Source organism: Dromiciops gliroides, chromosome 5 (genome assembly GCF_019393635.1).
Source record: "Dromiciops gliroides isolate mDroGli1 chromosome 5, mDroGli1.pri, whole genome shotgun sequence".
NCBI classification, from domain to species: domain Eukaryota; kingdom Metazoa; phylum Chordata; class Mammalia; order Microbiotheria; family Microbiotheriidae; genus Dromiciops; species Dromiciops gliroides.
Window position 1 is genome coordinate 43,095,123 of NC_057865.1, and position 22,474 is coordinate 43,117,596.

Below are 22,474 nucleotides of genomic sequence, written 5' to 3' on the forward strand. Positions count from 1 at the left end.
CATCATAGATTTAGGGCTAGAAAAGGCTTTGGGAAACCTCACTGGCAATGATTCCAGGTTATTGAGGCATAAAGTAGTTAAGTGACCAGCTCAGGGTCACACAAAGGATAATTGAGGTAGGAATCCTATTCAGATCTTCCTCAGATCCACCATTCTAATTATTCTGCCACCCGGTGGTCTCCTTTAAAAATGTCGTGCCCTACCCAAATCACATCTCCGCTACTCCATCACCAATTTCCAAATCCTATGTAGGGAAACAGCCACACAGAAATGTAGCCCATAAAAAACAAACAACTCAGTTCACAATAGCAACAGAAACTGACACAAGTCCCTCCCAGAAGCTGTTGCCTTTTTATTCTAAGCTCTAAAAAGGTTCGTCATCCAGACAGGACCCTCCTGCTCCAAAGTCCAGGGTAGAAGAGAAGGACCAGCATAGTCAAAGGGCCTTTGAAGGTCAGTCAGGTCTAAGTAGGGAAGAACCTTAGCAATAGGTTTCTTTTTGCTTGACTAGCCACTGACTGCCTGTTCTGTTCCTGACTTTTTTTTTTTTTTAAAGCACAACCTTAGAAAACAAGAGGCAGCAATAAAACTCAGGATCTCAACGTGAAAATCTGGCCAGGTGGAAACCTTAACTGGGAACAGAGATGACTTTAGCATTCTCCAAGGCTCAAATAGACTCCGGCTTCCCTATCTCTATAGGTTCAAGTAGCTTAAGGAACTGGAGTCAGAGCTACAAGTGTCTATTTAAGTCATCCAATCTAACCTACAACTGAACAGTTTTCCCCTCCAAAACGTCCTTGACAAGAGACCTTTCAAACTGTTTTTGAAAGGCTTCAAAGATGAGAAACACTGTATTTTACAAGTTCTACCTTGGGAAGGCTCCAATTGTTTGAAATAATTCCCATTATAGGAATGAAAATTTTTTTTCATCTTCCACGCAACGAGTCTTCCTTGTTCTGCTCTCCAGGGCCAAGCAAAAGGACTAAAACATCTCTCCTCCACCTGATATCCCTTTAAATGCTTAGACACACAACGATTATGTCCTATGTGCCCTTCCTTTCCATTCCTAGTGTTTTCCTGGGTTAAACGCACCGCCCCACCCTCTTTAATCGGATTCTCATTAGGTAGTCAGTGCCCCCACCTTGGTTTAGCCTTGGATGCCCTCCAGGCTATCGATGGTTCTTCCTAAACTATGGCCACCACACTACAACAGAGGTGTCTAATCCCCCTTCCTTCATGACCTCACTCTTGATGGTACGGACTACACCAAGTGGTCCCTCTTTCCTTCCGCCATTTCTCTGGCTCCCCGTCCTGGTCGTCCAATTACAGCTTATAGTGGGGGGGGGGAGAGGGGGCTGTATCCTTGCTCTCCTCATCAGTCTTACTGTGAGGGGGGCTACAGAGAGATCTACCCAGCCCTCCCTCCCCCCCAGTCGTGCTTCGAGGAAGTTCTGCAGAAGGATCTGCCGCGCCGCCCCGCCCCCCCCCAATCAGTTCGGCTCTAAGGGTACACTGCAGAAGAGTCGCCCCTCCGCAGCCGCAGTCTTGCTTCGAGGTGGCGCTGCAGAGGGGTCTGCCCCTGTCCCTTCTCCACCCCGCAATCCCACTCCCAGGGTGTGCTGCGGGGGTGTCCTTCCTGTCCCCGCACCTTGCCTACCCTCAGTCCTACTCGGAGGAAGCGCTAGCGAAAGGGTCTTCCCAGTCCCCGTAGCTCCTCCCAGACCCTCAACCGGCAGTACTACTCCTAGGGGGCGCTGCAGAGGGGAGCGACACCTTCTCCACAATCCCTCTCCCAGGGGAAAGGAGTGTCTGACTCAGCCCCTCCCCACCCCGCAGTCCCGCTCCCAGGGGGCGCTGCAGAGGGGCTCGCCCCGGCCCCCTCCCCACCCCGCAGTCCCGCTCCCAGGGGGCGCTGCAGAGGGGTCCGTCCCAGCCCCCTCCCCACCCCGCAGTCGCACTCCGAGGGGCACTGCAGAGGGCGCCCCCTCCCCAGACGCGGTGCGCCATTAGACGTCTGCTCCGTCGGGGCTCCTGCCCCCTCCCCTCCAGGGCAGCACCCTGGACAGCGGGCGCAGCTGCTCCCCGGCTGGCCAGAAGCACCTCCAGCAGAGCCGCTCGCCCGCCCACCCCGCCTGCTGGCCCGGCTCCGGCTCTTACCCAGGCCTGCATGGCGGGCGGGTAAGGGAGCTCCTGCTCCTCCTCCTCCTCCGGGCCCCGGGACGTCGGCTTCAGGGCCAGCTTGGCGAAGGCGGCCGCGAAGGCGCCCAAGCCTCCGGCCGCGATGGAGCAGAACGCCGAGCCCCAGCGGAGCCGAGCCAGGGCGCTGGGCCCCAGGACCGCCGCCATCGCTGCTGGCACTGGGAGAGGGAGCGGGAGCGGGAGCGGGAGCGCGATGGGGCCTGTGTCGGAGCCGGAGCCGGGAGCCGAGGCCGAGCCCGAGCCTTTGCCGGGGTCCCTGCCGGTGCTCCGCCTCCTGCGGCAACCACGCCCCCGCGCCGCCATAGGCTGCCTTCTTCATGTGACTCCTGCGCCACAGTGACAAGGTCTGGCGAGCGCAGTCCGCTCGGAGCCCGAGGCTCCGCCTCCTCCGTCCTCGCCCCGCCCCCGGGGCTGTGCGTGCGTGGGTGGGTGGGGCGGGGGAGGGATGCTCTGTTCGCACCTCAGAGCATCCTCTGGATGCAGGAGGCGAGGCAGCCTCAGGGCGGGACCCAGGACCACTGCCCTAGGGCTGGAGGCAGCCTTAATCAAAAATAACACCCATCACTATTCCAGTCCGTTTTTATTTGGTGTTGAGTCCAGTGTCTTTTCTTCCTCCTTCTTCCTCCATAGCTGCTTAAACCATATTGCTGACAGTTTTGACCACCTAATTATCTGCAAATGCTTCAGGGGCTCCTTATTGCTTCTTCAGCGAACTGGATGTTTTCCTTTAGTGCTGAATGCCCCCTCACAATTTGACCCCAGCTTACTTTTTTAATCATAAAACTATTTTATTATTTCCAGTTACATGTAAAGATAGTTTTCAGCAATTGTTCTCATAAGATTTTGAGTTTCAATTTTTTTTTCTTTCTTCCCTTCCCCCCACTCCAAGACATAAAACATCTGATATAGGCGATATGTGTACAATCACTTTAAACACATTTCTGCATTAGTCCCAGCCTACTTTTAAAAGTTTATACATTCACCTTCAGCATACTTTCTATTCCCTATCCATGACAGTCCATTTCTGTCTCCATGTATTTCCCTCCTACTTGGAATTTGTTCTCTCTGCATTTCTGAATTCCTTACTCCTTTTTTGGGGGGGTGGGGGGCTGGGCAGTGAGGGTTAAGTGACTTGCCCAAGGTTACACAGCTAGTAAGTGTCAAGTGTCTGAGGCTGGATTTGAACTCAGGTCCTCCTGAATCCAGGGCCTGTGCTTTATCCACTGTGCCACCTAGCTGCCCCATCTTACTTCTTTTTAAAGCTCAAGTGCCAACTTCTACACAATACCTTTCTTGATACCACCTAGTCCTAGTGCTACTGCTATACTAAGTTGGCACATAGGTAATTAATTCAGATATGAATGGACATACACTTGGAGTGTCATTCCAGAAAAGTTGCTGAACCCTCTTTCTGGAAGTTAAGGGACTTGCTACAAAGCTAGTGTCTGAGGAAGAATTTGAACCCAGTCTTCCTGCCTCTGTTTGCATCATACAAAACAAAAGCAAGATAATTTTGGGCAGGGTGGTAGCAGCAAGCTGGCAGGGAAAGGGTGCAGAAAATCAGTGAATGCTTCATTTAGGTGTGGCTTGGGTTGAAATCTTGAATCAGGGATTCTGTGACGTGTAGGTGAAGCATGAAGACATTCCAGGTCTATGGATTGCTAATCCAAAGGCAAGGATGGACTTGAGGGCAGCTCCCTATGCTTGTTTTGAAAGGACAAACACAAGCGATACATTAAAACACAATTTGAGCATAATCCGAATTTCTAATTTACTTATGCAGTCAATAAAGATTAAGCACCTGCTATTTCATGGGCACCAAGTTAAGTGCTGGGGCTATAGAGGCAAACAAAACAAACACTAACCATATCCATTTACAGGGAGGTTAAAGAAAACCCTCCACATAACTCACAAGCTTTAACCCTTCTGACACTACTTCACAAGCAAATGTTAGGTGTTTTTTCAAGGTAAAGTGCCCTATTTATTGGGTGTCTTTTGGTGCAGTGGAGTTTGCAACCCAATAGGGCTGTGGTTTTTTTTTGCAGGGTAATGAGGGTTGTGACTTGCCCAGGGTGACACAGCTAGTGTCAAGTGTCTGAGGCTGGATTTGAACTCAGGTCCTCCTGAATCCAAGTCCAGTGCTTTATCCATTGTGCCACCAAGCTGCCCCCCCAATATACCTGTTCTTTCCCATGGCCATCCGCTGTGCCAGCTTGGGCCCCCTTGAGAACCAGGATGTAGGCCAATCAGCAGCCTCACTACTTATTGTAATATTTATGTATTTCTTAACCATGTAACATGTATAAGACCGTGTTATTGCTTTTATAAGGTTCCTACCTTTTTCTTTAAAAAAATTTTTTTTGGTGGGGCAATGAGTGTTAAGTGACTTGCCCAGGGTCACACAGCTTAGTGTCAAGTGTCTGAGGTCAAATTTGAACTCAGGTTTTCCTCAATCCAGGGCCAGTGCTTTATCCACTGCACCATCTAGCTGCCCCAGGTTCCTACCTTTTCTTGTGTGTCACTAACAAAGTATTGGAGTATGGCCCCTCCCCTCACTTTTTCTTCAGGCCCTGTTTTCATTGTGGAATGTGACTTTTATAGAACTGACTGTAGTTTGTATCATGGCCTTGAAAGTAAGTTGAAACCAGGTTATGCAAAATCCTTGAATGTCAGAGGAATTTATATTTGATACCAGAAGCAACAGAAAGCCACTGGAGATGAATAGGGCTGGGACATGGCCAGACATCTGCTTTAGCAAAATCACTTTTAACAGGTATAGGCAGAGTGAAGAGACTTGGAACAGGTAGACCAATTGGGCGAACACTATTCTGTAAAAAATACCAGAGGAAATGACAAGATTGGCCAATGGGTGGACATGTTGAGTGAGAGGGAGGAATCAAGGAAAGTGTCCTTATTAGTCAACAGCTAGAAGGGTAGTGCCCTTGGCAGAAACAGGGAACACTGTAAGAGGGGTGGGTTTGTAATGCGTGTGCGTTGGGGGGGAGGGGATAGAATGATTCATCTTTTTAACATGCTGAGTTTGACCAGCCTGGGAGACTTCTAGTTCAGAACATTTGAAAGGAAGCTGGTACTCTAGTAAAGACTAAGGCTAGATACAGACCTCTGAAATCATGTGTCTGGATGATACATTTGCTAAATATTGAGCTTTCATCCATCTTGTAATTATCCACAGCCATGCAAACTGCACGTGCTTGAGAAGTAAGAAGCATGACAACAAAATCATTACAAAATTCCTTGATACAAACTTTATTTTCAGTTCTAACCTGAGATTTTGGAACAATCATCATCTAAAAGACGTAAAACAAACAGAAATGAGGAATCTGTTGGTATCCCTTAAAGAAGTATTTCATTGTTCTTTTCGTCAGCTGCTAAAGGTAGATACTCTTTCCTGGTTTTCTGTCTTTCCACTTTTGGGCCAGTAGCTAAGTCTGGGGTCTGTGTTGTCTTTCCCTGATGAGCTTGGCAAGAGGTCCAACACCTGATCATTGGGACTTCAGCACCACAGCTTAAGGACGAATAGGGTAAATCCAGAGGAACTGATTCTTTGGAACACTCATGCTTGGCTTTGTAATGTCTATGTCATTGCAGACCCATATACCTGCCCAGGGGAGTGAAACTAGAAAATCTCCAAAGGTCTGCTCCAGGCTAGAGGGAGAGCCATAAGCCCCAACCTAGAATTTGCCATGCCCCTTTAAAGCTCTGTCCAGATAAGAGGTGGTAGGATGAATGCGACCGTCACTCCAGATCTCGGATTACATTTCACAGTTACCACACGAATCACAGAAGTATAGGAATGTTTGAGGAAAACAATATCATGAGCCTCAATAAGAGACCTATAATTGGACCAAGCCAGAAAATCAAAGATATTTTCTATTCAAAAGAAAAGATGACAGAACAACGTAGCCCAAAGGGAAGAAATAAAAGTTATTCTGTCTCAGGAAACTTATTTCTACATTAAATCAGAGGATCCATCAAGTGGTTCTAATTCACATGTGAGAAATTATTCTTTAAAAGGCAAAATTCTGGATTTTGGGGTAGGATACCATTTTTTCCCCATTCTCTAAGCTGTTATTAAGATACAATCTTTGAAATGAGTTTATTCCCAGATAATTGAGAAAAGTATAAACATTTCCAATATCTTATTTATTATTTCTACCAGATATACCTTTGCTAGTACATAGTGCTAGAACAAGTATTTTCTGCTCAACAGATGACAGAGTATTAAAACTCGTATCATTCTATCCTCATGGCAAACGTGCCCAACAACACCAGAGTCTCTAAAAACAGAAGATGATGTTAAAATAAGTCACAAGAGAAGCTGCTTCTGAACATTCATAGGACAAATACTATATAAAAGAGAAGAACAATGGCAAGAAATACAGCTTAGTGATCCTGAGGCACATTGGAAGTGACTCCTACAAGCTGCATACCAGGAGCCTCAAGTTCAAACGACAAGAATGGGTAGCACCAGAATCCTCCTGTAAACCACAGTTACAGGCTGGGCTTTATGTTCAAAATGCAAAAAACAAACCAACCCAACAATCAAGCACCCATCTCCGCACTTGCAGCTGGAAGGTATTTTCCAGCAACCTTGAGATGTGGGAAATGGAATGGCAACAGAAGGCTGCGAATTAAAGGGAGACAAAATGTTCCATTATAATTTGAGCTGCCACTATAACAACGATGTCTCTTGAATAAGTCACGACAAAAAGAGAAAAAAAGACTTCATTTTTTATGACAAAGGAAACAGACTCCTCTCCATAACGATGACTTTTAGGGTACTTGACCCGAATCTCAACAAATGTCATATTTTCTGCTTTCTTTTAAGAAGACATTTTCAACACGTAATTTTTCAGCTTCCTGCAAAGAGAATAAAAATAAAACTCCAATTTTCATAGAATTACATATGCTTCTGGTAAAATTAAATTTAAAATACTAAATAAGAAGTACCACAACTCAGTTTTTCAAACTATTTGCTATTAAAGCTCAAGCCTGATAGTTATTATGATAACTAAATAAATAAGGCAGAAGACACATTTGTTGCACAGGATGGCAAAGACCCAAGAAAAGTGACATATTTTAAAATGCCTTGAAGTGAGTGGGATTTTTGGTCTATATCAGTTCAGTAAAAGAATTCGGATCAATTTTAAACACTTATGAAAATCAGTGTATTAATGATCTCAACATTAAAACGTACTTCAGTGAGTCTGGCGTTGTCTTTCTTCAGTTTCACCAGGTACTGAATCTTCTGGTTTGGATTTTTGTGACCTACTAATTTTCCATTTTCTTCTGCAAGAAACTCCACTTGCTTCCTTAGCATGTTTGTCTCCTGCAATAAAAGGAGCAAAAATGAGAAGTGGTTTTTGAGTATTTTGAGTAGCATTTCACTGTGGCAAGGCAGAAGAGCACATACACCTTAAGCAAAATATACGGGTAAAGTCTTCCTCTCTCATCATAAGGCTTGCTTTATTACAAATGCTGCAACAATTTCTAACCATGGGAAAAAAAATGAACATAATAAGCAGAGACTTTTGATTTTAACTTTTTTGGGGGCAGGGCAATGAGGTTAAGTGACTTGCCCAGGGTCACAGAGTTAGTTGGTGTCATGTGTCTGAAGCTGGATTTGAACTCAGGTCCTCCTGAATCCAGGACTGGAGCTTTATCCACTGCGCCACCTAGCTGCCCCCTAAACAGAGACTTTTGTACAGATTAGTTTTACAAATACAAGTGGCCTAGATAGTATTGAAATACATAAATTCAAACCTGTAAAATTTTGTCTTTTTCTTCATAAATTTCTTCCAGCTTGGATCTCAATTCTTCCTTTTCCTGGAAGGCTTTTGATTCCAGAGTTCTTGTTCGTTCTAATTCTTCCATCATTTTAAGCCAGTCAGTCTCTTTGCCTGTAAGGACATCTTTGACTTCTTTTAATCTATAAAGACAAATGTACTTTCATGCATAGGTGTGATGTTAGAAATATTAAACTGTCTTCACATGTGAGTTTCCCTCATGGGTCTGAACCTCAAAGGGGCCTCTACATTGAGTGAAGCATAAGGGATGGATGGGGAAGATCCTTGCTTACTTTGGGCATCTGTGATTTCCCTGGTAACTCCTCTACATATCACCTGATGATAAAAGATATTCATAAAACATTATGGCTGAACAAAGGTCACTATGACTGTTCAAAGCTCTGGTGATGACCGTGAGACACTTAGCTGGACTGGTCCTTAATCAGTTAATTCCTAGGCCTGGACCTCATTGAGCTTTCCCAGTTTCATAGAGCCATCAAGAGCGTACAACGTTCTACTGGAATATCCTCCAATATTCCAATATCACCTCCATGTGCATAGTAAGCATTTCATAAATGCTCGCTCACTCCACCCACCCACCCATCCATCCATCCATCCATCCGGCACTTTTTTAAATAACAAAAAAAAACTCCCCTGACCTATAAAGTATAAAATGTTTAGTGGCCACATCAACTTGTTTATCTGATCTTTGGGTTTCTCCCTTGTTGGACACAAGAGATTTCTATTTAGCCATAGAAATTGTGGTTAAAAAAAAAAAAAAAAGAAAGTTTTTTAACAGTTGGTTAGGATAACTGAAAGACGCCAGTTTTTGAAGGAGGAGGGGGAGACCAATGGCATGAGCTATGCACGCCAGTCCGCCTGCTGCGCACGTCAGACTGCCGGCTACGCACTCGACTTCCGGGGTGCGAGCTGAAAAGGCAAGGAGAGAACGGAAGTGGAGCTTTTTTCCTGCTCTGCTGGTCTCCTGACTGCGCTGCACAGGCTGATGCTGACCAGAGTTCGAGTGGGCCCGGCTCGCGGTTAGCAGCAGCACAAGCTTGACACAGTCTCTCTCTCTCCCTAAAGGTGGCCTTCGGCTTTTGGTGAGTTTTATACGGAATATAGACTAAGCTTAGATTTAAGACGATTTGTATTGTATTTCTACTTTCCTATCCTTCTAATCAACATCACCTTGTGACTACCATAACAATAAAAGCTCTAACTAGAAAACCAGAAGCTTCTTCCATTTACTAGTCTGGGAGATAAATTAAGGGAAAGGTTAAAGAGGGGAGATTTATGATCTAATATCCAATTTTAAATCTCACAAAATCCAAGTGGTTTCAGTCTGGTCAGAAACAACTTAAAGGAAAAGCAAAAGCCCTCCATCTCCATTGGTACAACAAGTGGTACAACATTGCCAATACCCTGAATATAAAAATGACCATTTCTATGAGGTAGAGAATATTCAAAATGGGTCCTGGGGCAGAAGAAAACTGGCCCATGGTTCTGTTTGGCTCTGTTGCTCACAGTAAATCTGTAATTTCTATAAAACAAAAAATTGGACTTTCTCATGCGATGCATGGCATTTTTCATTCTGCCACATTAAGTAATAAATAGATCTGCTGGCATTTAGGAAAGGTGTAGCTCAGCAGACAGTTACTTTACACATTTTGTGCTAATTTGTTCTAGACACAGGATTCCAAGCTGGAAGGGGCTTCAGAGATCCTCTAGTTCAACCATTTCATTTTATAGGTTAGGAAATGAAGGCCCTCAGAGGTAAATCACTTTCAGTGTGTTACTTAATGCCAAGTACAAATGAATTCTAGCCAACAAAAGGAATTTCTAGGCCCACCTGCTGAAGACATTCTCCCCAAATCTATTTTATCTGTAGCTGCTGGAGAAGTCTTAGTACCAAGTGTTGGTCAGGATATAGAAAAATTGGAATTCTGTGAATTCTGTGAAACTATGATTGAAGATAATGAGAATGCATGCCCCACTGAGGGAATGGGTGCTCTAGAGAAAGGGTGTCACATTCAAATAGAAATGGGAGTCACTAGATCATACTTAAGAATCCCTTCAGGCTGTATGATGTCTTAGAAAGCCACATATAGACATTATGCATGTATTTTTTTACTTTGTTAAATACTCCCCAGTTACATTTTAATTAGGTTCTGGTGTGGGCTGCATGGTTGACAGCTGTGGTCTAGAGGAGACCACTGTAATAGCAAGCTAATCTACAATGTCATTTGAAGGTTCAGGAAGGAGTGAGGGGGAGGGAGTGAAAAGGAGATAAAAAGCTCCTGCAGCAGGAGGATATCTGATAAGACTACCACAAGTGTTTCTGTAGAATAAAGAAAAACAAAACACCTTTATATCAAGGTTGATACGTCAACCTTAGAAATAATTTGATTTCAATTTTTCTGAATAAAAATAGCAAGTGACTAGAATGAGGATATGACACTTTCCCCAAACGTTTAAAACTCGAATTTTCCTATTTTTGGTTAACTGGACACTGCATTTGTAGTCTTTCTGACTTGTAACAACAGAAAAAGCACACTGATAAGGGAATACCCTCTGGTATTATTGTGCATAATATTACATAAAATATGTGTAATATAAATATGTAAATACACATGTATAATTTTGCAATAACTTTCTTTAGTCACTTAGGAAATCATTTTATGTTATAAAATCTGAGATTTTTTATTTCGCAAAAAGTTGTAGTAGTGACAAAGGCCATACCTTATTACTCTAACAAATGCTTCCTCCTTTGTGATCAGAGAATGGAAATAAGCAAAGATTTAGAAGAATTGTTTAAAAAACATGAAATAATATTTAACTTACTCTGCTTTTATTCTCAGCATTTCTTCAACTGCTTTATTCTGTATAAGACCAAAATGTAAAAATTTTACTTTGGTTAAGTTTCTAAATAGACTTGTTTAAAATAAATTTTTTTAAAAATAGAAAAACTTAACAGTCTACCTTGTCCCCAATAGTGAAAATGGAACCAACAGTCTTTGCTCTAAGTGTTATATGCTATCATATAGAGGCTGTACTAACATTAACAGTGCTATTTTCCTGCAGGAAGATAAAAAATAGCAAATAATTTATCATTTCCTCCTCCTATTTGCTTCCTTATTCTCTCCCTGATCATGCCCCTGTTTGCAACTTGTCTCCCCCATGAGAACAGGAGATCCTTGAAGGAAGGGATTATTTTCACTTTTCTTTGTAGTCCCAGTGCTTAGCATAGCACCTTGCATATATTAAGTGCTTAATTGATATTTAACTCTTGAATGATTCCAAAAGAAATATGAAAACTTTGTTTCAAAAACTCGGAACTTTCATATATGTGTAAAAAACAAACAAACAACAAAACTTGGAACTCCCACAGTGGAAAGGGACCTCTGTGGCTACCTAGTGCAACCCACACCTGATGAAGAATCTCATGCACTATGCCCAATAACCCTCCTTTACTGTTGTAGTCACTGTGAAGGCTACTGTCTTGTTCACAATCCAAAGTTTATCGATACTCAACTGCAAGCAGTCCGAAATGGCTAGTACATCATATCTAAAAAGTAGTGCCAGGGAAGATCTTTTACTCATGACCATAAAATTATAGACGAGGAAAGGGAATGGGCCTCAAGCCAATGCCCTCCCAACAGTCACTGCCCAGGAGAAAGGCCTTTTCACTCTGGGGTATCTCTGTGTAAGCTGAGATACGCCTGCCTGTCCTTTCTGCTCTTCTCCACTGTGCCCTCCAGGACCGAGAAGGATCAGCTCCTCTAGAGGACATCGTTCACAGCTTGGAAGACCACGATCATGCTCCGCCTGTTCCTCCTGGCTTCTCTTCTCCAGTTCCTTTAACTGATTCTTGCATGGTGTGGCTTCCCGTCCATACCCTAGCTGTCTTCCTCTAGATGCCTTCTACATTCTATTTGTCCCTTATGAAATGTGGCTTCAATAGCCGCACATGACATTCGCGGTCAGGTCATACCAGAGTAGAATATGGCAGGTTAACGCCCTACTTCATTCTGGATCCTACTGTCTATTATTGAAGTATTTTTCTCTATCCATAGTACTATTTTTATGATGGGGTTGGCTTTTATTCTACATCATGCTGTTAGGGTTATACTTGGAGTCCACCACGCTTTTTCCACAGGAAGTGATTTCTAGCTGCCCCTGCTATTGTCCCATATTTTTGCAGTTAATTTTAGAGAACAGGTGTGGATGGAATCCAAGTGGAGTTCAGTAAAGATCTGGTAGTTAGTGTGCAGGAAGAATAACTTTCTAACACAAAGTGAAAACAAAATGTTTACCTAAATAAGAAAGGGGAGTTTGGATGTTTTTCCCTCTGTCTTAAAAAAGACCAGGAATATACCTTAGCGAGTCTTTCTTCAGCAATTTCCTTTTCTTGTTCTTTTTTCAGCTGATGAATATCTGGAGATTTCCAGTCACTATATGAAGAAGAAATGACAAAAAATACTGAAAAAAATTAAAGTATAATTTTAGATACTTCCCAAAATCAAAATTGCGTATCAGTCAATTATTAAGACCATCAGTAACAATTTTATAGGTAGTGGGAGGGAAGAAGATCTTGACTTATGATTCGGTTGCTGTGGAGGACTCTGGTTTTCAAACTTCCTCACAAAGGCAGATAAGCAGCTCATCTGTCACTTGTAGTCTTACCAAGTTGCCCAGCACATTGAGAGGTTAAATGACTGGTCTATGCATATAAAGAGGAAGGACTAGAATTTAGGTGTTCATGATTCTCAAACTGGCTCCTCTAGTTAATACATCACACTATTAATCCAGCATATATTAATAACAGCTAAATTTGGAATTCGTATTAGCAGTAAACACATTTCAGTCATTTCCAAGTATCACCAAGAAGTATTTACTGAAACAACTTTGAAAACTGCTAACCCTTATTGACTACTGCTCATAGGCAAGAAAATTAAAATTTCTTATGGAAAAAAAGCTTCATTTTAAAAATAATCATAAGCAACACTTTTTCTTACCTGTTTTTATTTTGCTTCTTAATGTTGTCAAGTTGGCTCTGCAGGCTTTGATTTCTCTCTGTTAACTGCTGTACTTCTAAGCGTGTGTTTTCTAATTCATATAACTGTCCCTAAAGACATATAAAACATGCCTGTCAAGCAGAGCCAAGATGGCAGATTAGGTACGGCCACCCAGACAAACTCTCCCAACATTGCCCTCCAAAGAATCATAAGGGATTCAATAAAATCAAACTGTTTACATTTCTACATGAAAAGATAATACAGAGGGCAACTAGGTGGCGCAGTGAATAAAACACGGGCCCTGGATGCAGGAGGACCTGAGTTCAAATCCAGTCTCAGACACTTGACACTTACTAGCTGTGTGACCCTGGGCAAGTCACTTAACCCTCATTGCCCTGCCAAAAAAAAAAAAACCAAAAAAAGATGATACATGTAACTCCTAAGAATTTAATCATTATTACAGCAGTTAAAGGGAGTTTACATAGACAGAGAGCATGGGTGTGAGTGGATTATGTTGGAATGATTGCCAATAAAAATGAAGGCAGGGGAGAAAGAGGGATGTAATGGGAGAAGGGGGAAGAAACAGGAAGAATGGGGAAAATCTCACATAAAAGAGGCATGTTTTATAATGGAGACAGCTGCATAACTTGTTCAATGGGGAAACGGGAGGGGAAGGGGATAAGAGGAAGAAGCTAGGGATTATAAAAGTGAGGCTGGATTGAGGGATGCTGTGGTTAGAAGCAGAACAGACTTTTAAGGAGGAACAGATAAAGAAAAAGAAAGATGAAAAAAACCAAAGGCTTAATGGGATGGAGGGAAATACACAGGAATCCCAGCTGTGCCTGTGAATGGGATGAGCTCACCCATAAAACAGAAACCAATAGCAGAATGGTACCTTGTTTTATTTACCCCCTAAAGCTGGAATCCAGACTCTTTCCCAATTCACTACCCATTCAACTTCTATCAATCTGGCTTTTGCCTCCATTGTTCTATGGAAACTGCTCTCTCCTGAGTCACTGATGGCCCCCACATTTCCCAGTCACGTGGCCCTTTCTGAGTTTTCATCTTCCTCCCTTCTTTCCATAGTACTGGATACCAGCAACACCCCATTCTTGACATAGGGAGAGCACCATCACCTCTTGGGTTGATACTCAAACTCCCTCCCTCCCAGGGTTGCAAACATCTATGGAAAAGCAAGTTGTCCTTCTGCCCTCCAAGAACGGTCCATGTGCTTTTTATTTTGCTTTTGGCGGGGCCCAGGGTCACACATCTATTAAGTGTTAAGTATCTGAGGCTGGATTTGAACTCAGGTCCTCCTGAATCCAGGGCCAGTGCTCTACCCACTGCACCACCTAGCTGCCCCATACGTGCTGTTTAACAGGAAAGCACAAGTACCTTCATCCTAAGGATTTCAATGTTTTTGACGTCTCTCTCTTCGTTCAATTTTGTTACAAGATGCTGCAAGGAGACTGTGGAGGCCCTTCGGTCTTCTATTTCTTGTTCTTGTGTTTCTAGGAGCTTTGCCAGATTTGCTTGAAAACTAGGTGGGGTTTTAGGACTCTGCAAGACGTAGTAGATTTTTATTTTTTAAATTTTAGTGATTTTAACAAAACCTATTGGTCATTGTCTTCCAGTTAAAAATCTAAAGAAGAGTTTGTCCTATCAGCCAAAAGGCACACAGAAAGAATACTTTCATTACTAATGCTATGTTGTTTCAAAGTTTGCAAAACATTTTATAAACACGATTTCATTTTGTCCTGATATCAACTCTGCAAGGTAAATTCTACACGTGTTACTATTCCCATTTTACAAATGAAGAAACTGAGGTAATTAGGTTTGAGGAAGTTCAGGGACTCTTCCAACACCACACAGATACTGACTGTCAGGTTGACTTGAAACCCAGCACTTTCCTGTGCTGTCTCCTAATTCTAATTTAAATGGGCACTTTTGTCATCTATGAAGCTGTTATCTCTGTTGTTCTAAAAGTACCTGTGGGAATACAGAGGCAGAATCCATCACACACTCTAGGTGTCTCATTTTCAAACTATACGCATTCTTCCTCTGTTCCAATTCTTTAGCTTTCTGAGTTAGCTGTGAAAGAAAATAAAATATTAACGTTGGAAAGACTATGGGCTTCATGTCCACAAAGAAAACACAAGCTTTTCAGAGATGTGAAAATTCTTCTGGTTTGAACATCTCACAATTTGAAACAGAACAAAATGCTGAGTACGCCGTATTCTTCCTCAAATGTCCCAAATCCTCTCAGAGCTGCTGCTCCTTCCACACGGCTTATTCCAACTGCATCGTTAGTTGGGATTAGGGTTATTTCTTAACCATGTTACTATCCACTAAAGGAATAAAACTTTTATCTACTCACTGTCGAGGTATCTGACACATTTCTAATAGCCTATTATTAGAGAGAATAAAGTTGCCTTTCTATTAGAAGACATCCATGTTCCTAAAGATTCAAAATTCTACATTCTCCAATTTCATTGAATGATTTCCTGAACATTATCTAAAAGGCCCACACGTCCCTGTGGCCACATTTAAATTCTTAGTTCACTTTACATTTTTACAGAGATAGTCTCATTTAAGTGTACCTGTTCCTGAAGTTCCTGAATGAAGGCTTCTTTCTTTTCTAGCTCTTCCTGGGCAGACTGAAGCAACACAGAATGCTTTTTAGAGGCTTCTGTTAATTTGTTTAGCTGGTCAGTGGCATGAGCCAGATCTTCACACAACATGTCTCTCTGTTAGAATATAATATCCCCAACCCCAAAGGAAAAATGCAATGTTATTTATGCCAACACCATGCGCATTCAGTAATCATTGCTATATATATTCAATTCAAAAAGCTAAAATTAAATATCACCATAAAGTTTTCTTTAAGTTTTAACTGATGTCTTTCATTTTTATTTTATTTTTATAGGGCAATGACGGTTAAATGACTTGCCCAAGGTCACACAGCTAGCAAGTGTCAAGTGTCTGAGGCCAGATTTGAACTCAGGTTCTCCTGAATCCAGCGCCGGTGTTTTATCCACTGCACCACCTAGCTGCCCCTGATGTCTTTCATTTTTAAACCATTTTCTTTCTTTCTTTCTTTCTTTGGTTTGTTTTTGTTTTTGGGGTTTTTTTTTGCAGGGCAATGAGGGTTAAGTGACTTGCCCAGGGTCACACATCTATTAAGTGTCAAGTGTCTGAGGCCAGATTTGAACTCAGGTTCTCCTGAATCCAGGGCTGGTGCTTTATCCACTGCGCCACCTAGCTGCCCCCAAAGGCTTTTTCCCCACTCAGGACAATGAAGGTTCAGTGACTTGCCCAGGGTCACACAGCTAGTGTCAAGTATCTGAGTCTGGATTTGAACTCAGGTCCTCCTGAATCCAAGGCTGGTGCTTTATCCACTGCACCACCTAGCTGCCTCATTTTATTTCTTAATAAGTCCCTTCCCACTTGTCAGAGGGCTACCCCATGTAACAGAGAATAAAAAAGAAAAAGGAAAAACTAATCAATACATCATTTGAGTCTGAGAATATATACAACGTCCCATATCCATAGTCCTATATCTCTGTAAAGAAGGAAGAGAAGGCACATATTCTCATCTCTTCTTTACAGACAAGACTGGTCACACATACACACGATATATCACATATGCAATATATAATTACACAGCACTCAGTTTATTTTAAAAAAATTTAATATCAACTTTCAATAAAGTTTTAAAGTCACGGTCACAAAAGCAAACCTCAGCTAATGGAGAAAGAAGGAACACTTAATTCACACAGGCTAATTACTGGAGAAGTAACTGCAAGACAATGAGCATATGTGGCAATCTAGTGGATGCCATCACTTTTTTTTTTTTAGTGAGGCAATTGGGGTTAAGTGACCTGCCCAGGGTCACACAGCTAGCAAGTGTTAAGTGTCTGAGGCTGGATTTGAACCCAGGCACTCCTGACTCCGGGGCTGGTGCTCCATCCACCACGCCACCTAGCTGCCCCGACGCCATCACTTTTTAAAGCTCTCACTTGCCGGTGCTTTATCCACTGAGCCACCCAGCTGCCCCTTTTAAAGCTCTCTCTTAAAAAAAAGTCATTAAACCCTTTGACAGGAACTTTAACTCCAAAAGACTAGACGACAGTTATTTTGGGGCTTTGCTCCTTCTGTGAGGAAGCATGAACCCATTTAGTGAGGCCCAACTGCCTCCTGAAACTGCCATCTGCTTTAGAACCCAGGGTCGAAAGAGCTAAATTTCAAATTAGGTTTGAGGTAGTATAGAAGGCGTGCTTGCTTAAAATCCAGTACAATTATTTTTTTTCCTAATTAAAACCAAGGAATGTTTTCATTTTCATGGCAGAATGCAAGGCATTTCAGACAGTCAAGTAGCATTTATTAAGTGTTTACTATGTGCAAGGCACTATGCTAAGAGTTGGGGGTCACGAAGACAGCCAAAAACAATGTCCTCATCTTCAAGAGCACATTCGAGCAACTTATTTCTCTAGTGTCCTCAGCTGTAGAGCTGAATTTAGAATTAAGGAATCATCTAGTGCAGAACCTCATTTTACCCATGGGAAAACTGAGGTCCAAAGAGAAGTTACTTGTTCAAGGTCACAAGGTTAATGAGAAGCATGACCAGGGCTAGACATTACTTATTCTGACCAAATGCAGTGCTCTTTTTACCAGGCTATCTCTTTTATGTTATTTGAGTTGTAAAAGAAAATAAATAACAAAAATCCCCAAAATAAAAAAATCAGAGGAAAAGGGTGGCAGAATAGAGTGGCAGCTATGCCAGAGATAAGGAACTAAAGATGACCTCAAGGTGACTATCTCTACTATCAGAAACCAGTATGGATTCTAGGAAGTCTAAGGGGAGAATGTTGCTTCTTTTTTATTCCTATGAAAAATCAATTCTACTTTTTATTTAAAAAATTCCATATCGGGGCAGCTAGGTGGTGCAGTGGATAAAGCACTGGCCTTGGATTCAAGAGTACCTGAGTTCAAATCTGGCCTCAGACACTTGACACTTATTAGCTGTGTGACCCTGGGCAAGTCACTTAACCCCCACTGCCCTGCAAAAAACAAAACAAAACAAACCAAAAACCAAAAAAAAAAAAATTTCCATATCAGCCATATTGCAAAAGCAAACAAACAGAAAACAACCTTCTTCCTCCCCAAATAAACAAAAAAAGCAAGAGACACAGAATGAAAAAAATTATGCTTCCATCTGCACTAAGAGTTCATCAATTTTCTCTCTGGAGGTCAACAGCATTTTGCATCATGGGTCCTTTGGAATTGTCTTGAATCTTTGCCTTGCTCAGAGTGGCTAAGTCTTCCACAGTTGATCATCATTACAATATTGCTGTTGCTGTGTACAATGTTCTTTTGGCTCTGCTCACTTTACTTAGCTTCAGATCATATGAGTCTTTCCAGGTTTTTCTGACACCCCTCCCCTCCAATGTTATTTCTTTAGCACAAATCATATACCAAAACTTATTCAGCCATTGCCCAATTGGTGGGCATTCCCTCAGTTTCCTATTCTTTGCCACTTCAAAAAGAGCTGATATAAATTTTTTTTTTTTACATATAGGTCCTTTTACTTTTTCTTTGTCAATTCTACTCTTAATTCCACTGACAACTTCAGAGAAGAGTAGTATACTAGCTTCCTATATATTGAAGAAAAACCCACCAAAACTCCCTCTCTTCCCAGAATCAACAAAACCACCCAACAACAACAAAAAAAATCACTGACCCTTTTTAGATCCTTGGTGATACACCTTCAGACTCCACTAGTATTAGTTTCCATTTTCCTTGTATTTGTCTAACATCTGTCTTTCTATAAGTATACCAACTGTCCTAAGTTCTTGGCCAAATTCCTTGAGTGAATTAAACATGTTCTTTTCTTACCATGTATTTAAAACTATTTGCTCTCTGGTTTTTGATCCCACCACGGCATTGAAATTTATCTAATGCCAATTATGGCCTCTTTCTAGTCAAATCCAAGTCTTAGGTGATGTAGGGTATAGAGTGCTGGAGGCAGGAAGACCTGGTTCAAATCTGGCCTCAGACACTCACTTGGTGTACAACCCTGAGTAAAGTACCTCCTCAGACTCAGTTTCCTCATCTGTAAAAGAGGGCTAATAATCGCATCCCCCTCAGAGAGTTGTTATGGGATTAAATGATAGAACACATGTAAGGCACTTTGCAAATCTTAAAGCCCTGATCACTCCCTCCATGAAACTCTTTCCTCCTGGGCTTAGGAGAGTCTTGGCTCTGACCATTCCTAGCCCCTCCTAGACTCTTCTCCCCTAACAGGTTTTGGCTTTCTATATCCATCATCTTCATAGAACATTCCCTGAAATCTCTCTCTCCAGCTTAGCCTCTTGTCCTAACTTCTAGTTCATTCTTTCTCCTGACTATGGCACACATCAGCTAAGCCACCAAAAGAAAATTAAACAACAAGAGCTAAACTATTTATTGCCCTCTTCTTAATCCATTCATGCTTATTTTCCTATTTCTGTCAATACACAAAGCTACTGATTCAGTCACAAAAACCTTGAGAACTTAAAGTCCACTTTGAGACTCCTTTATTCTCAACCTTCAAACTCAGTCTACAGCCACATATCTAAAATGTGCAAGAAGTGTCTGGGTCTTCTTTACTCTGAGGCCAAATCTCTGCTCACTAAGACATCTTGCTTCTCTTGTTTAAGATTATAAATTAACCATCAAAATATTTAATTCTCTGTAATGCAATACTATTGTGCTGTAAGAAATAATGAGTGGGTGGATTTCAGGGAAACCTGGAAGGACTTGCATGAACTGATGATAAGTGAGATGAGCAGAACCAGGAGAACATTGTACACAGTATCATCAACATTATGTGTTGATCAACTGTGATAGACTGGATTCTTCTCAGCAATACAACAGTACAAGATAGTTCCAAAGGACTCATGATGGAAAATGCTGTCCAAATCCAGAAAAAACGTGGAATATGGATGCAGATTGAACCATACTACTTCTTTTGTTTTTGGGGCTGCTGTTTTTCTTTTTTGAGGTTTTTCCTTTTTGCTCTGATTCTTCTTTCACAGCAAAACTAATGCAGAAATATGTTTAATGTGATTGTACATAAAATAATAAAATGCTTATAGTAGCTAATAAAGATTGGTGTGTACATTGGTGTAACATTGGTGTAACAGTTTACCTGTTATATATATATATATATATATAACAGGTAAACTAATAAAAAACACACAACATATAAAAATTTACCTCGATATCATCAGACAATTTTCTCGAATTAAGGGCTTGTTTCAGTTGTATAATCTGTTCTTCTTGTTTCTTTAAATCTGCTTTACAGTCATCTTTTTCAGTCAAGGTAGAGTTATATTTGAACTAAAGAACAAAATGCTATGGTGAAAAGAGCTATTTATCTGAACACAATGCAAATTAAAATGTTATTATAACATGTAAGAAAATCCCAGTTCAGATTACATTAGATTACCATATATCTGGAAAACCGAGAAAACTTTACAGTACATAAACAGGTGGTGACACAACAGGACATTCTGTATTGTAGGAAAGTAGGCAATATTATACAAATCATCACAGGGACAAAGAGGCCCCTGAAGGGTCAACAGTGAGCAAAATATGAGGCCAATGCAGGCGCAAACTTTTCCTGACATCAGATTCCCTGAACATTGTTATCTATTTCATCTCCTGTGCTGCTACCTCCCAGTAGGAGTTACGGGCTGTTTCACATCCTTACCATATGCTGGTTGAGGCTATAGTTCTCTTCTAGCTTACTTTGAGACACATAATATGGCAATCCTAATCTCAATGATGATCTTTTTGAAGTTTATCTATTAGTAAGAACCATGGATTAAAAAGTTTGGTTAAGACACAGATAAGAAATGCAGAGGATGAAAGACTGCTAGGGACAGAGGCTACAGTCTATATTAATGAATGACTTCATGGATCAGATCTAGGAAAAATTAAGAAAAAGATCTAAAGAAAATTAAGGGAAATAAAGGAAAATAGGAAATGGTAATTTTCTATGCACAGACTTGGAGAAAAAATCCAATCCAACTTTACACAATAATGTCTTGTTACCAATAGAACTTACTGTAATGTCTTCTAGTTCTCTTGTTAACATATCTATGCTCCCATTTTTCTGACTAACAGATGCTCTCAGGTCCTGGATCTGATTCATGAGATCAGCCATGACTTCCTAAAGAGGATAAAAAAATATCACCTTATGAAAAGAAATTCATCATTATTTGTTAATGGTAATGACCAGGAAGTCCTAGTTCTGGGCTGCCTGTCCATTTTCATTTAAAAGGAGATAGTTCTAATCTATACCTCGCTTAGGTTCCACAGTAATGTTTCTTAGTTACTAAACTCTAGCCACTCAGAGCTTGATAAGTTAGGAAAGGTTTCACATACTTATCAACAGCATATGAAATGCCTGCCAGTCAACAAACATGTATCAAGTGCCTACTATGTGCTAGGTATACAAAGAAGTAAAAAAGATAGTGTTAACCTCAAGGAGCTCACAATAGAATGGTAAAGACAACAAGCAAGGATTCTTTTTCATCTTCTTCTCAACACATGACATGGTCCTAGTTTTAGTAAATACGAATAGTAGTATTTCAAGACTTGTTAAACTGGTTTGCAATTCATCAGCATCAATATGCCAAAGAAGGACACAACTTGGCCTTCAACTTTCTTACCTGGTCAGCAGCCTTGGCCTTTTCCAGAGAAGCAATGGTCTTCTCAGTTGCTGACAAGCTCTCTTCTAATTTCTCTATTTTTGCTGTCTGTGAAGTGGAAAAGATATGTTCTTTTCAGAATTAAATTTTCCTCATCATTAAAAGTACAAATAATGTTTTCTAGAACCCAGATCTATTTACAAAGTTAAATGAAAATAAAACTGAATGTTCATTCAGAGAGCCAGCCTTGATCAGACAAATGTGCACAAAAGGAAATCCATCTAAGACACCACTGCTACATATTATACAATATCTCTGAGTCATTGAAGGTAGGAAGCTAATTTAATAAAACAGAAAAAAAGGCGATATCTTTTTTCCAATCTTCTAAAATGTCTTCCTAATAAACCTGTTAAGAACCACAAAATTGCCAGTACTGATGTAATAATGTTAATCACCTGTTGTTCACACTTCGCAATCTCTGTCTGTTTCTCCTGTTGTACCGAATCAAGAACTTCTAAGAATTTCCTGAAAGAGAAGATATATATTTCATAGGTAACTCACTTCAAACAAATATTCTACAAATCTAAGCAATCAAGACTTAAAGAGCTAATTTTAAATTAGATCCCTACTAGAATCATGAAATACAATTATTTTCAATTCCCTAACATTCAATGTTGATTACTTTGGGGAAGCTCAGAATAGTTGAGAATTAATTATTTATCCTGTTTACTGTTTTTAATGCAATTTCAAAATT

The 22,474-nt window shown here is 41.1% G+C and overlaps 2 protein-coding genes across 2 annotated transcripts in view; both read right to left on the reverse strand.

The window, feature by feature from the left end:
- Positions 1–1,725: 1,725 nt before the first annotated feature.
- On the reverse strand, positions 1,726–2,577 carry LOC122728693. The gene has a single exon (XM_043967496.1). It carries the CDS (start codon positions 2,500–2,502, stop codon positions 1,726–1,728), a length of 777 nt encoding a protein of 258 aa, XP_043823431.1. The 5' UTR covers positions 2,503–2,577.
- Positions 2,578–5,349: 2,772 nt separating this feature from the next.
- KIF15 (kinesin family member 15) overlaps positions 5,350–22,474 on the reverse strand; it is a 53,708-nt gene continuing 36,583 nt past the window's right edge. Inside the window, exons 23-35 of the mRNA XM_043967123.1 lie at positions 22,176–22,245; positions 21,742–21,828; positions 21,135–21,239; positions 20,282–20,404; positions 15,625–15,771; positions 15,014–15,115; positions 14,420–14,584; positions 13,025–13,134; positions 12,385–12,460; positions 10,851–10,888; positions 7,984–8,149; positions 7,418–7,549; positions 5,350–7,080 (exon numbers count right to left, since the gene is read on the reverse strand). Of these exons, the coding sequence (XP_043823058.1) occupies positions 7,015–7,080; positions 7,418–7,549; positions 7,984–8,149; positions 10,851–10,888; positions 12,385–12,460; positions 13,025–13,134; positions 14,420–14,584; positions 15,014–15,115; positions 15,625–15,771; positions 20,282–20,404; positions 21,135–21,239; positions 21,742–21,828; positions 22,176–22,245 (1,387 nt within the window). The 3' untranslated portion in view covers positions 5,350–7,014. The remainder of the gene's footprint in view (positions 7,081–7,417; positions 7,550–7,983; positions 8,150–10,850; positions 10,889–12,384; positions 12,461–13,024; positions 13,135–14,419; positions 14,585–15,013; positions 15,116–15,624; positions 15,772–20,281; positions 20,405–21,134; positions 21,240–21,741; positions 21,829–22,175; positions 22,246–22,474) is intronic.

What these genes read in the sequence shown, in the direction of transcription:
- LOC122728693 (XM_043967496.1), bottom strand. Translation starts at nt 2,502, where the DNA reads ATGGCGGCGCGGGGGCGTGGTTGCCGCAGGAGGCGGAGCACCGGCAGG.